At 49.9% G+C, this 15,170-nt stretch overlaps 1 protein-coding gene across 4 annotated transcripts in view; it reads right to left on the bottom strand.

Annotated features, from left to right (window-relative positions):
- Positions 1 to 15,164, bottom strand: part of TAF5L (TATA-box binding protein associated factor 5 like) — a 34,055-nt gene extending 18,891 nt beyond the window's left edge. The window contains exons 1-4 of one of the 4 annotated variants that reach the window (XM_006146012.3): positions 14,873 to 15,164; positions 14,620 to 14,656; positions 2,342 to 2,486; positions 151 to 255 (exon numbers count right to left, since the gene is read on the bottom strand). In XM_006146012.3, coding sequence (XP_006146074.1) covers positions 151 to 255; positions 2,342 to 2,483 — 247 coding nt within the window. In that variant the 5' untranslated portion in view covers positions 2,484 to 2,486; positions 14,620 to 14,656; positions 14,873 to 15,164. The other 3 variants (XM_014586833.2, XM_014586836.2, XM_014586835.2) reach the window with 3 other exon arrangements.
- Positions 15,165 to 15,170: the final 6 nt, after the last annotated feature.

Genomic DNA, 15,170 nt, shown 5'->3' with positions numbered 1-15,170 from the left:
TGCCACCAGGCCACAAGTCTGAGTGCAAGGACTATGTCAAAGTACCTTGAAATGCAGTCCCTACCGTGGTCCTGGAATCCAGTCGGTTCCTAGGAAAGGTGCATTACTCTACTTCTTAACAAGGAAAGGTTCCCAGCCCCGGGCACTTACCGGTGAGAAAATTCCGTAGCCGTCCAAACTGCACTTCATACTGCTGCGGCTCTGCCTGGCACGGGGCTGCAGACACAACGTTGGCACAGCCAGACTCCGACTGGACTGAAGAGGGAAAGATGCACAAGACGGGTGGGAAAGACGAGTATTAATGGTGCACGGCAGGAGCGAGGTGGGACACCGAGTCTGCATCACCCACGGACATATCTCCTGAGGGGGCTTGGTCCCAGAGAGCACACACAAAGCCCAGGAGAGGGGTCGGGTGAGAGGGGAGAGGCGAGACCGAGAGACTGATCGGGAAACGTCGGGCCGTGCTGTGGCATCACAATGCACCTTGGTGTGGGCTCACTGTCAACTGCTGGGCTGGGAAGGGGGGGGCCCTTCCGGTCTGGACGCTCCTGTCCTCCCATCCTGAGACTCCTGCGACGTCACGTTTGCAGCTTCTAGCAGGTCCATTAACTTCCTCTCCACTCCGTCTGTCTTTTTGCTCTAATTTCTGGGAGACTTCGTCAATTTCCAATCCCCCTACTGATTTTTCATTTTTGGTATCATTGTATGTAATTGACAACTTGTGTGTTTTCTGAATGTTCTCTTTCCCCACATGGCATAATCTTACTTCAAGGCTATTCTTCTGGTTCTTTCCATCTTCCTTCCTTACGAGCTGTCTCCTCCAGGGTCTGACGGTCCCTGGCTATCTGAAGGGAGGTACCCAGTGCTGACGGACACTGCGTGGGGGGTGCAGCTCACTGCCTAGGCAGCCCTGGGTGGCAGGTTCCCAACGTGTGTGCCTCTCAGTCTTCTCCTGGCAGGTCAGACTCAGGGAAGGATGGGGGTACTGCCCTTGCTGGGCATGCGTGCCTGCCTGCAGGCAGCATTCTGGGCAGCTGAATGGGGGAGGCTGGAGGCTCACCATGCAATATGTGAAAGTGCACTTACTCTCCATCCTGTGAGCTTATTCTTTCTAAGAAAGAAAACCCAAATCCCCTTACCCTATTTACAGGGAGAAGGCATGCTGAGCAAGGTGGCTGGGATCTAGGGCACCACTTTGCAGTAACCTGAATAAAAGCACCTTTAGAAAGTGGAAAATAATGGTAACTAAGGCTCGGAACTAAGGACGCCACAGTAAGATGTATACAAGGGAGCAGGGAAGAGAGGAGCGTCAGTGTGTACCCCAAACTCAGACACAGGAAGCAGGATCTGCTGGGGCTGCACGCGGGAGAATGGGGCTCCTCCCTCTCCCTCAAGGTACCCTGCCTTTACCTAGACCCCGAGTCCTGCAGGTCCCTGAAATCTACCCCCTCCCCTCCTTTCCAGGCGCCACTTCTTTAACAAGTGCCCTCGCCTCGCACTGACTTTCTAGCCCGTCCCCTGACTCTAGCCTGGGTCGTCCCAGCCAGTAGGACCACCAGCGTGGTTCACCCAGTAACTCGGACACCCTCCTCCACCTGTCCCAATAAGCCCTCAGTCCTCTGAAACTCAGCTCATGCCTTCTGTTCGCGGACTACATCCCAGGGACCACAGGACCTTTTGGGAGCCCCTCGCCTACTTCAGACGGCCACCTCCCCGCTTACAGAACTTGCCACGTCAGAGTTTCCCAGAATCCTTGACCCGCCTGCCTCACTTTCTGAGTAGAACACCGGTCCCCTGAGGAGCTCGGCCCAATCTGAGGCCTCACCAGAACATTTGAGCACTTGGTGGCAGCAGGTGTCCGATAAATGTGACCGAGTACCTGTGCAAGAAGGCGACAGAGACCCTGCCCCGAACAACCTCACAGAAAGACAGCCGTTTGGAGAAGGACACGCGGCATCGGCCAGGGAACCACAGGAGGGAAGTGATGTGCGGGCGTGGCTTAGGACAGACCCGGCTGAGCCAGCACCATGCACAGGATGTGCTCCCTAGGTTGGTTTGTTTTGTTTTGTTTTGTTTTTTTAACTTGACCAGAAAGAGATGAAAGAATGAGAGAGAAAGAGAGAGAGAGGGAGGGGCAAAGTGAGAAAGCAAGCCTCCAGGCCAGGACCTGAACTGCAGCTGGCCACGTGGAAGTCCAGCGCCTTACCCACCATGCCACCTGCCGGCCCTGCTCCCTGAGGTTTTGGGACAGCCCGCCCCACTGGCCCTGTGGAGAGGTGATTCCCCACGGACCCCAGTTCGTGTCCTCCTGCCCCAGGCTCCCCCCAGGCCCTGGCTGTACCTGTGAGATTGGCCGCCATCTCCTCGGCAGTCTGGGACAGCCTCAGCCCCTGCTTCAGGGGCCCGTCGGAGTCCGCGTACTGCCGGCGCTTGAGGTAGCAGGACACTGCCATCTGAATCTGCTCCGTGCGCACCCGTTTCATGGCCTTCGGGGAGGGAAGCACAGGACACAGAACCGTGAGGGGCCCGGGAGGGCGGGTCCCAGCTCGACCTCAGAGACAGTAGGGGAGGGGGAGAGGAGGACCACTGCTTGGCTGCTGAGGTGGCCGAGGGTAGGCACATGTCGACGCTCCCCAGTCACCCACCTGGCACCCTCTTCTATCTGTATTTGCCCGTGACAAGGCGGCCAACTCCCATGATGAGAAACGCCCAGCCTGGGTAGTAACCTCCACCAGCACCCCAGCTGGGCTTAGTACCAGGGCTTCGACCAACCCGTGGACCTGCTCCTTAGAGAAGCCGACTAGCCGAGCAGAAGGGGCCTTTCCTGTCCCCTGCCCACTCTGGGCTCAGCGCAAATTAGCAGCAGAGCCACCAGAAGAGCAGGCAGGAGGCAGCGCCAAGCAAAGGCCCGAGACCGTCAGCCTAGGAACCAGACGTGGGCAATGAGGCAAACGGCGGGGAAAGCGGACCGGGTTTTCCTCCTTCTTAGAAGGCTGCCGGCACCAGGGTCTCGCACCGCATTTCACTGCTGCTCCGGCATCTCCGCCTTTCCTCTTTGCCTGAACCACAGGTACAGAAAAGCACCAAGCCCGTAAGGGGCACGTGTACGTGTTAGATGAGCATTTGTCTCATCCGTTCTGCCAAGAAAGTAAAGTGTGCATACGTGTGCACTCTCTCACAAACACGGATGAGAAAGAAAAGGGAGTGTTTTCTTTGACTACTAAATTTATTATCAAGAAAATCAGGAATTCCTAGCATTGCCACAGCCTCAAACACTACTTTGCCAAAAGTTAAAAATCCACAGTTTGGATGACCAATGACAACAGATAGATGGAATTCCTAGATCCGCTTCTGTCATGTAAAAACTATTGGGTCCTTGAAAAAGTCATGATGCATTTTTGCGCAGAAAAACAGAAAGCTACGTCCTGACTTTTCCGAGGACCCAATACTTCTCCAGGAGCCAGCAGGGGCATGGTGGTTAGGGTAGTGGATCCCACATGGTCGACAACATGGTTTGAGCCCCAGACCCAGGAACTTGGAAAATATGTTGAGTCCATGTGTAGACAATTATGCATGAGATACCCAAAATCCTGAGTGGAGAATGGAGAAGGGATTTTGGTGTGGCCATCTCCCTGGGGCAGAGGTGTGTGATTTCCCACTTTCCCTCTCTCTGCGAGCACATGAACCCTAGAGGAAGTTGAAAAACAAAAGTGCAAGACAATACTTTGGATGAATCAACAAACAAAAAACTAGAAGTTATAGCTTATACCAAGTTGTGGATGGAAAACGACCACTAAAACCCCAAATCCTGAGGTGAATGGAGAAGGAACAGCTGTGTAGCCATCCTCCCAGAGCGGCAACTTCTCACTTTCCCCTCTCGCTTCTCTCTCTGGTGAATGCGTGCACCCCATGGCAAAACCTAAAAGCAAAACAACTTTGCCCTCCAGGGTAAACACTGTGTCCACTTTGGAAAGTGTGCTAGGTACCTTTTCACACAGGACCAACCCCTCCCACGGACATCCTCGGGATCACGGCCCCCTCGTTTGTGTGGGTCTGCTTTTGCTCATCCATCAGGATGCCACGAAGTTTCCAGTGTCAGTTACACCTATCAGCCTTCTCCTTTGAGAGCTCTTCTCTTCTTCAAGGTTTAAAAGTTCATCCATTCCAGAAATCTATTACTTTTTTCTTCAAACAGTTTTTATTTTTATTTTGTTTTTGATTTTAATTTGCTAAAGGGCAACTGAAGTGCTTGGAAAGACAGAGACAGAGAGATGGACAGAGGGAAAGCGCCCTCCATCGGGGACGGCCGGTCACGCCGTAGTCTGCTTCTCCCTTGGAGATTTGGGCACTCATGCACAGGGGCCAGGTGTCGTTCCTCAAGCCACAGGTCCAGGACTCCTACTGCAGCCATCTTCACCACCACGCACTGGCCAGCGCCAAGCAGGTTTTTAAATGTCTATTTGTATTCAGTTTGTATCTACCTACAATTTCTTTTACTGTATGACGTGCAGTAAATAACCAAACATCTGTTTTACCCAGTTTCTGTAGCTGCCACATCTTCCCAACGTAAACAACTCTCTCCTTTACAATAGATTTGCAGTAGCCCTTCTACTCTGAAGACCGACTTCTGAGTTCTCCGAGAGTCACAGAGCAGGGCGGACAGTGAGAGTTGGAGCTACGCATGCACGTGTCTGTGTGAGTGTAGGTTAGGGCGCAGCTGCGTAAGTCTGCACAGAAAGACGACCTCAGCAGCATTTCGTCCCTGGGCTGCCAGAGCATTAAACGTGTTAGAAGGGAGGGCGCTTTCGTGCTCCCTGGGCATCTTGGCAGCTGCTTGTGGTTGGGGGCAGTTCTGCACCTAAGGCGGGCAGGTGGAGGCAGCAAAAAGACCAAAAAGTCACTGGAGTCAATCCACTCTCGGGTCCAACTTGCTATAAAAAGTGGGAAGTGCGTGCTGGGGTCCACGCAGACTCTGAAGATGATCAGAGTGAAGCGAAGTTGGTCGTCCTCGCCGGCAACTGCCCAGGTGTGTGGATATCGGAAACAGCACTATGCCCTGTGGGCCAGAACCGCTGTCCCTCAGTGCAATGGGAATCGCACCAAGTGGGCACAGCGTGGGAAATACCGCAGAGCACGCACACTGGCCGTCATGCCCCAGGGCGCTCTGGCACCCTGAGAAGCACGCGCAGGCCCGACAGCAGTAGCAGTTCAGTGGTACAGTGAGACGCGAATGCCTTCCCTGACAGGAACCATCTTCTCATTATGGAGGTGGCCCTACAGGGTTCCAACACTTTACTTTTTCATTGTCTTGATTGCTCATTTTATTTATTTAGAGGTTTTAGTTATAGGGCCTGTGCGCTTGCCAGAGAGACAGAGAGAAAGAAAGCAAAGAAAGGGATGACCACGCTGCAATCCCTTCTCCTCTATTCTCCTCTCGGGATTTTGGGCACACATGTACATGTGCCTGGAGTTGAGTTTTAAGTCGCTGTGTCCAGGACTTGAACCGTGCTCAACTACACGGGAGTCTAGGGATGTAATGGCTACACCATCTGCTGGTCCCAATTCATATTATTTTAAAATTAAGACTTTTTTCACTGCTAAGACAAGAATATTCTGAGACTTTGAGATTCTTGCTTCGAACACCGCTCGGTCCATCAATGAAGACAGGCGCGGCTCCTGCCTGGCCCTGAGCTGCGTGACTGTGTCACGTAACCGGTCAGACGTTCTTGGATTCTCCAGCCTGGCCACACCTGCGTCCCTGCGCGTGTAAAGTAATTTTGGCCCTGGAGATTCTGATTCAGTGCTCTATTTAGAGGAAAAAAGTAAATCCACACAGAAGATGTGACAGCACTACTTTTTCCCAGAGTGACCTCAAGTCAAAACTAGTCAATTTGGGGCCCGCAGGTAACGTTGATGGTTAAAGGAGCTGGACTTCTACATGGCCAACTGTGGTTCAAGTCCCAGGCCTGGTGGCTTGCTTTCTCACTTTCCATCTCTCTTTCTCTCTCTGATCAAAACTAGAAAATAATAATAAATAGAGTTAAATAAACTAATTCTTAAAAAAAGAAAAGACTAGTCAATTCAACCAGTTTTCTCCCCACAACCCTATACCACTTGTGAAAGTTATGTTTTCTGGGGTTTTTTAAATTTATTTTTATTTTATTTTATTTTTTTTTAGGTTTTTGCCATAGGGTGTATGCACTCGCCAGAGAGATGAAAAGCAGAGATACAGGGAGAGGGAAAGTGAGAAATCACCCACTGGGGGGATGACCAAGACACAATCCCTTCTCTGCCACTCCCCTCTTGGGATCTTGGGCATGCATGCACTTGTGCCTGGTGTGTTCAAGTCACCAGCTACAGGACTTGAACCGTAGTCACTCATGTAGGAATCCAGCCACTTTAACCACCACACCCCTGGCTGGGCCTGAAAGCTGCTTTTAATCTAACTTCAAGAGCTCCTAGTCTCCACGCTCCTTCACGCCAGCCCAATTCCACACTTCAGGGGAGACTAACACTTCCCAGGTTTCCTACCACTGACCCATCATTGACATGGGAACGCGGGAATGCATTTATCAACCTGTGCTGGAATGCCAATCAGATGGTGGGGGTGGGGTCACCTCTGCAATGAGAGAAGGCCTGCAGGTGAAAGACGCAGGAGTGACTAACAGGAACAGACCCTGCAATGACTGTGAGGTCTCAAGGTGGGAAATGTGTGTGCATGACCGAAGGGGAAGACATAAACGTTATGAAATACTAGGCAGAAAGAAATAAGAACCAGTAACAGTAAAAACAGGCAACATTCAGATGGCTAGAAGCTAGTCTGTGATACTGGGCCTGATGAAGGCGCCCGGATTACCTGCCCAAATGACAGTTTTTCTGAATTCAAACCACCATCGTGACAGGGGCTGTCCCTGAGTGTGGGCGAGGAGCCCACTGTAGGGCCAGGGCCCTCAAGGGCAGAAATTCTGGCAGTAACTCTCAGGTATAGCCATGCTGAACTCAGGGACGTGAGCAATCGACGTAGCTGCATGTGATTCCAATGGACACGCGTTTCAAGTGAAATAAAGGGTTAACAAAAAGTGTTCCTGAGAGAAATCAGCCCCCCCCACACCCAATTTCCATAGTGGACATAGCAAAGAAAAATCTCCTAAAACAGACATAAGTCTCTTAAAAAAAAAAAAAAAGATTTCGGTTTATTATTATGGTTATTGTTAATTTGCTGTAGGGCACACGCACTCACCAGAGTAAGCAAGAGTGAGAGAAAGTGAGAAGGCGAGCCACCAGGCTGGGTCTCAGTCCACGATCGGCCAAATGGGGGGCCAGTGCCTTTACTCCGTCACCTGCTGGCCCCACATAAGCCTCGAGAGACTCAGACATGAGACTAACACTTCGATCTCAAGTTACATAACTAGCTTTCCCTATAATTATGAACATTTTAAAACTTAAACTGGATTTAGAGATAAATACATAATCTTTAAAATTTCAAGATTTCCCATAATTGCCATTTACATAAAATACCTTAAACTTAAAAAAAAATATTTTTCTTTTCTTTTTTTTTTTTTATTATTATTTTTAAATTTGGCCGGAGACAGAAAGTGTGAGAGAAGGGAAAAGTGAGAAAGCAAGCTGCCAGGTCTGGGTCTCGAACTGTGGTTGGCCATGTGGGAATCCAGCACCTTAACCACTGTGCCACCTGCTGGCCCCCAACTACCTTAAACTTCTAAAGGTAAAAGTAGATATCAAATATTCTTCTCCTCTTATCACAGTATTAAGGTGGGGATTCTGGCACAATGTGTATCTATTTTTCATAGGTCAGTAGTTGCCCACTGTTCTACTAATACTTCAACAAAGTTGCCACATAAAACCCCAGTGACATCATCTCAAAGTAACACCTGCCCCACAGGGAAAGCCTCAGCCGCACTGTTAACATTTAGCTACAGAAACACAGGGACAAAGATACATAGAATCCAGGAACTCTGAAGATGACTGCGTGGCACTCTAGCCTGGTAACCGTGGTAAACCTTTGCAGTGGGCACACCCTCATCCTAACCTAATACCCCACACCCACTTACACTCGAAGGCTTAAGGTCCTCCCTGGACCCCCCAGTCCACCATGTCCCAGGCTAAGTACTACGTAGGACCATGAGATGGCAAAAGAGCACCATGTAGGTGTACGTGGATGCATGTGTGTATAGAGACGCGCGCGCACACACAATCCCCCAGCCCCCAAGATGGGAGCAAACTCACCATGCAATCCTCAAATCAGTCCAACAGTTTTCTGCCGGCTGGGGAGCCGGTTACAGATACGCTGTGTGAAGTGCCTGCTGGGCACCGAGAGCTGGTCCTCCACTATCACAGTGGGCTGACCGGCTGCAATACCTCTGGGAAGGACACTCTAAGGAGGACCGAAACACCAGCTTTGGCATTCATCGTGATAAAGTAACTAGCTTTGTGAAAATGTAAACCACGGCTGAAACAAACGAGCCATAGCAGTCCCAGTTTGGGACTCATGTCACTTTAAATAATCATCGTGGACTTTCACGTCCAATCTCTGCTCAGACTGACAGTGACACATTCGAACTAGGAGCTGTGCTTTCTGCCAGGGTGTCCTAAGAAACACATGGCACGTGAGGAAGGCCCGGGGCTGGGGCTCAGGCTGCAATGTGGACTGTGGAATTTTGGTGGTGGCAGCAGTGGGGGAAGCAGGGAGCTGGCAGAAATCACACAACCAGGCAGGCGGAGGCTGAGAGAAACACTGTCGCCAGCACTGGCGGGCCCTCTGTGATGTTCCAGTCTGTTCTCATCCGCTCTCTTCCCTGCAGCTCCCAGGCTGGCCTTTCCAAACCTGCACTGCCTGCTAGCCCAGTCGGATGACCTGCTTCCTGCCTCGGCCAGCTCCTGACCGAGACCCAGGATCCTCCTCCTCCAAAGAACAGCCAATTTCGGCTCGACCCTTCATGGCTTCTTGGCTGATCTGATGATCAAAGAACTCCAAAAAGATTATGAGGCCAAAGTAAGCTTCCAGGAATCCCAAACGGAAGCCAGACATCCCTCACTTTATTTTTAACATGAGCTTCGACTCAGAAAAGCCTGGTCCCTGGGAACTCTGTCTCTTTGGGGGACTCAGCCGCAGTGGACAGCATGGGGCAGGAGGGAGTGAGGGTTTGCCAGCAGCGTGGTAGGGCCGTGGCAGGTTAGTCGTTCACTCCGGCTGAACATGGCTCCTCCTCGGCCACCCCTGTACAAGCCTACCTTCTGGCTCTCCCCTTCCAGGTCAGCTCCTTCATGTCCTCCAGCAGCGCACTGTCCACCCAGCCCGTCTTAGCCCGCCTTCCTGGGCTCACAGACACTTCCACCTACACGTGCAATTCCTACCTGAAGCTCTCTGTGCTCGCGACGGAATTCTCTCCCCGTCAAAACCTCTTCCTCCCTTCCTCTTCTCCTAGCTCCACGGTGCCATCACGTATCAACAAGGCAAAAACATCGTCATCACCGTAAGATTCTTTTCTCTCTCCACTATACTCCTAAGGGGCCATCGACTCTTTCTACTCTAAATGAGAATTCACTCTCAAGAAAAGTGAAGTGTGCAGTGCAACGAGGCACTTCTAACCCACAGCATCCTCGCCATTGGACAGCCCAGACCACTTCAATGGGGTATTCCAATATCTTCCCACTTCAAACTGCCTTCGGAATCCAGCCAGAGTGAACCACTAACCTGCCATGGCCCTGCCACGCTGCTGGCAAACCCTCACTCCCTCCTGCCCCACGGCTGTCCACCACGACCATTGCTGCGGCTGAGTCCCCCAAAGAGACAGAGTTCCCAGGGAGCAGGCTTTTCTGAGTCGAAGCTCATGTTAAAAATGAAGTGAGGGATGTCTGGCTTCCGTTTGGGATTCCTGTAAGCTTACTTTAGCCTCGTAATGTTTTTGGAGTGCTTTGAACTAAAGAAGCCGTAATATTTGATGCTTACTTTAATGTTGTTTAACTGTCCAGAAAGATTGCTTCTACACAAAACCTCATTAATGTGGAAGAACATAGCACAACCTACAGAATGGATTTTCACAGTATCTCTACGTTTGACTACATGACAAAAACGCCTATGTGTTCGTATTTGCAAACCCCACCACAGCTGGAGGGAACAGAATACTCTGCTCTCAGAAGAGAGAGAGCTTGGGAACCAGCAGTTAGCATAATGGCTATGTTGCTGGACTCCCACGTGGTCGACCGCGGTTTACGTCCTGGACCCGGTGGCTTAAAACTCACTCCGGGCGCATGTGCATGCGTGCCCAAGATCCCGAGAGGAGAATGAAGGAGAAGGGATTGCAGCGTGGCCATCCCCCCTGGGGGGTGATTTCTCGCTTTCTGTCTCTATGTCTCTGTCTGTCTGGCGAGCACACATGCCCTATAGCAAAAAACCTCTCAAAAAAAAAAATAAAAGAAAAAAAAGAAGAGAGAGAGCTTATTACTATTTGTGAAACCAAATTACAGTGCATTAGGACTTCAGAGATGCGTTAATGGCATTAAACCATGTATGCATGTGTCGCAGAGTGGAAAGATCTCCGCTTTCCAGCCCAGAGCAGGGCATCCGAGGGACCCAGCGGGAAGTGTCCTAGGTCTGCACCCCTCAGCACAGCAGAGCTACGTTTTATTCCTGCCAAGCACTCCGAAGTTATCGAGACACAGATTTCTAGGAGAGCTTCTTTGACGCTACTCAAAGAATTATGACTATTCTTTATTGTGTTTTCTACCCTACCAGTACACGGGGCTCTTTAAATTTTCAAGTTAAAAATTAAGGAAAAGGGAATTTGCTTTGGCTGAGAAAACAGCACACACGAACTTCTCTAGAACAGCCAACTAAAAGGGGAGCTCGAACCTAAGAGAACCTTCCCCTTAAAATGAGAAAAGTCAAAAAGAAAATGTTTTAGTAGACTTAAAGCAAAAAGCAATAACAAAAGAACAAACTTTAGGGCTGTGGACCAAAGTCAAATCTCTAAGTATAATCTTTAACATATTAATTTATGCACACTTAAAATACATTAAGATGATACAGTAACTCACGAAACAATTTCACTCCAGTTATTCATGCACACCTTCAACGCCAGTGTCTGATCGAGCCTGCCACTCTGAGTCGTCAGTCTGCGTTCCAGAATGCTCCACCGTCACGTCTAAAAAACCAGGTAAGTCGGGGGACTTCTCGAAACCACATGGAGGGCTTTTGCCAGGATTCTCAGCCCAAGTACCTACCTACTCAGGTGGGCAGGACTGCCTTTCATTCATCATTTACTGTGCTATTTTTTCTAGAGTTATTCTTTTAAAGTTTATTATTTATTTATTTTAATTTGACCAGAGAGGGACAGAGTGGGGGGGGTGAGAAAGCAAGCCCCCAGTTCCAGGACTAGAACCATGGTTGCCCACGTGGGAGTCCAGTGCCCTTAACCACCATGCCACCTGCTGGCCTCAACTGTGCTATTTTTTAAAGATCTCTAAAAACTCTATTTTCGCCGCCATCTAATGCTTACAAGAATAATTACCCAATCTTTCCTGTGTTTTTGTTTGTTTGTTGGTTTAGCTGATTTGGTAAGATGAACAATAAACATCCCAGACTAGTATGTGCTGAGGTCGTTCCAACCCAATAAGCCCTTCCCAAACGGCACCTCATTGTTAAAATAGAGACCAAGACAGTAAACTGCAAGCAGAGTGCTGAATGGGAGGCGACACCCTGTGTCAGAGGGAGACTTTTTCAGGGTTGGGCGGCACACCTTGTAATCAAGCATATACGATATACTGAACGCTTGAAGATGAACTGTACGAGGGAAGGCTGCCTGAAAAAATTTGTGCGTTTCTTCATCAATGTTCTCTGAGTTTTTAGATCTGGACGGAAATGCTCTCTGCTAAGTAGATTTTTGTCTGTTTTCTGATTTTTGTTTGTTTGTTTGTTTGAGTCACCAGCAGACACGAAGCTGCCAGGACAGTGCACAGGCATCCTCTCCTTCTGACCCCATACCATACTACTGTAGGCATGGTCTTCCCAGGAAGCTCATCTGATGCCATTTATGCTCGGTTTAAAAACTTTCTACTGGGCCAGGCAGTACTCAACCGTAATGCAACTGGCGGGTTCTCATCCCAGAGCCACCCTCTGCATGCTGGCACACACGTGCGCACCCCTGATCTGGACAGGCTGAGCCCGCGGGGATCACGGCATAAAGACCCTGGTGGAGGTGCCTGTCTGCCTCTTGTGGAATACGCAAACTTAGAAAAATAAAAAGTTGTCTTGTTTGAAGAAAATGAATTAATAAACATACACTTGGGACAAGCAGGTGTCGTGGTGGGTAAGGTGCTGGACACTCCCACATGGCCGACTACGGTTCGAGTCCGGGACCTGGTGGCTTCCTTTCTCACTTTCCCTCTCATTCCTTCTCTGTGTCTCTCTGGTCAAAATGAGTGAATAAATAAAAATTAAATAAATATTTAAATGCACACACACACACACACACACACACACACACACATACACACTTTCTACTGCCTACTCTGGAGTGGAGGATGAAAAAATCCAGTCTCTATTGTGTCATTCCAAGGAGACTCTGACCCACTTCTGTGTGGTTGACCCAGTGGGACTAACCCTAGGTCTGCCTCGCTCTAGGGTGGCAAGGCGAACCCTGCCATCTCACCTCAGAGGTTTTGGTCTGGGTCCTCCAAAGGTGGAGGCACCCCAACCTAGTTTGGTAGAATCTGACTCATGCTTTGCAGCTCAGCTTGGCCGACTCCCCCTCCTTAAAGCTTCCTTGGTCACAGTACCCCAACGCCCTGAATGCAGGAAGCAGCATTCACCCCAGGGCCCGCCAAGCTAGTGTAGATCTCAACCCCCACCATCGCCTACTGCTTACTGAGTACGCACCACTACGTTTTACAGAGGTTCCCTCCTTTAAGCCCATAACTCTATGAAGTAGGCAACATTCTTCAGATGCGAAAGTCGAGCCCAAAGAAGTGGATGACCCGCCCAGGACCGGTACTCAGGCCATCTGGCTGCAGGGTCCGAGCCCTGGCCCTTCACAGTATCCTGCTGCTTAAAAGACTCTACATTCAGCCAGGGCCTTCCTGGGGCCCACAACAGTGAGTGCTTCTCAGCTGCTTCCAGAGAGGTTGGGCAGAGCAGTTTCTTCCTGGGAAGCCACCGGTCCCCAGGGTCACCAGGAAGAGGCTGGGAGCTTGACTTCTAACTCCATTCACAAGGTAATGCTGAGTTAGCAGGTATTCCCCAGGGCCCCCTTCCAACTAAAAAATCAGCAAAAACAAAACCTCTCTCCCCAGAGATGTCCTTCCTAGGTGCTAATCTGTTTACAAAGACAAGCCTCCATCCCCCAAAAAGCCCTCCTGCTGATCAGTTAAGTGAAGCCTTTGCCTAATTTCACAGTGACAGAGGCACATAAACCTCACACTTCTGATGCAGGAACAGTGATACTCCAAGATACGCTAATCCAATTTATTGTTGATGACAACAGAAAAATGCTCAAGGCAAACACATCTTTTCTTGGAGTTTCCAGTTTGACACTGAATGTCAAGGCAGAAAGAATTTATAACTCATAAACAAAATGAAAATTAACATGCCTTACATTTTTTTTTTGAGGGGTTTTTGCTATAGGGCGCGTGCGCTCGCCAGACAGAGAGAGACATAGAGACAGAAAGCAAGAAATCACCCCCCAGGGAGGATGGTCACGCCGCAATCCCTTCTCCTCCATTCTCCTCTCGGGATCTTGGGCACGCACGCACACGCACCTGGTGTGAGTTTTAAGCCACCGGGTCCGGGACATGAACTGTGCTCGACTACGTGGGAGTCCAGCGACATAACCATTACGCTAACTGCTGGTTCCCAACATGCCTTACATTTAAGACACAAAAAATTTAGGCCTACAAGGAACCAAAAAGGCATTCTGTCTAAAAATTATTATAATAGCTAATATTTACAGAGTGCTTTTTAAATGACAGGGATTTTCAATTATACCATTCTTTTTTTGCATACATTTTAAAGAGTCTACTTTTAAATCATCAGGCATCATCCCATTTCACAGAAGAGGCCTGGGCTGAGAGGTTACACTGTTAAGGTTCGTGATTTCAGTCTTGGATCTATGCCATTTCCAAGCTCTAGGTGCAACATTTAAAGATGTGGCCAGATGCATTTATTTATTTATTTATTTATGTGGAGAAGTTTTTTGCTATAGGGTATGCACTCACCAGAAAGAGAGAAAGTGAGAAATCACCCTCCGGGGTGATGGCCACGCTGCAATCCCTTTTCCTCCATTCTCCTCTGGGGAATCTTGGGCAAGTTTGCGCACGTGCCCAGCGTGAGTTTAAGTCACCGGATCTGGGACTCGAACCAGGGTTCAACTACATGAGAGTCCAGCGACATAGCCATTACGCCATCTGCTGGTCCCAAGCCAGCTGGATTTAATCTATAAACACAACTCTGCTTCCTACTCCATTTTCAAGTAGGGCTGTAGCTACAGCTGGAATGTGGCCTCCAGGTCCCCCCTCCCCACCCAGCTCAGGTTTACCACACACTGGCACCTCCTAACAGAAGGCCAACTGCACCCTTGCGGCTTCTCTCACCCCAGCACTCACCTGCTTGCTGGCGGAGTCACCATTCCGAGGTCTGAATCTGCAAGGTCAGAGTTTAGGTAATTTAAGGCAAACGCCGCATGGGATTGGCAGACTTACCTTTTGATCCCAGAACCCTACAGACTATGAGATCCGCATCATAACGACTTTCACAACTGATGGAAGAATGCATAAAGCCTGCCTGCACTCCACTTCCGCTAAGTCTAAAATGACACCACTGTTTCTAACCATCCACTCACTTCGACCAACGCCTTACCTAATACAAGCTCAAAAGCCCCGAGGCTTCGCAAGCAGGAGGTGGTGAACCGGTGACACCCCTAAACGCACCAATTTTCCGGTGCTGTCACGAGGTGGAACCCAAGGCAACCTTGCAGGCAGGCATCCTCCGGCAACCACTCGTCTAATGCACTCTCCCGTGTCACATGCGGAGGTCGACTCCACACCCACCCACGCACGATCACCATGTGCGAAGTTTAATCTCGAGTTGGCCCAAAGACATGTCCTACCCCCTAAATGAAATGAGACCCGAAGCTGAGCTCCCCGCCTGGCTGTCC

This window comes from Tupaia chinensis, unplaced genomic scaffold, assembly GCF_000334495.1.
Source record: "Tupaia chinensis unplaced genomic scaffold, TupChi_1.0 Scaffold000161_3, whole genome shotgun sequence".
Taxonomy (NCBI): Eukaryota; Metazoa; Chordata; class Mammalia; order Scandentia; family Tupaiidae; genus Tupaia; species Tupaia belangeri.
The sequence above is the reverse complement of the archived record's forward strand: the minus strand, read 5'-3'. Positions and strand labels throughout refer to the sequence as shown.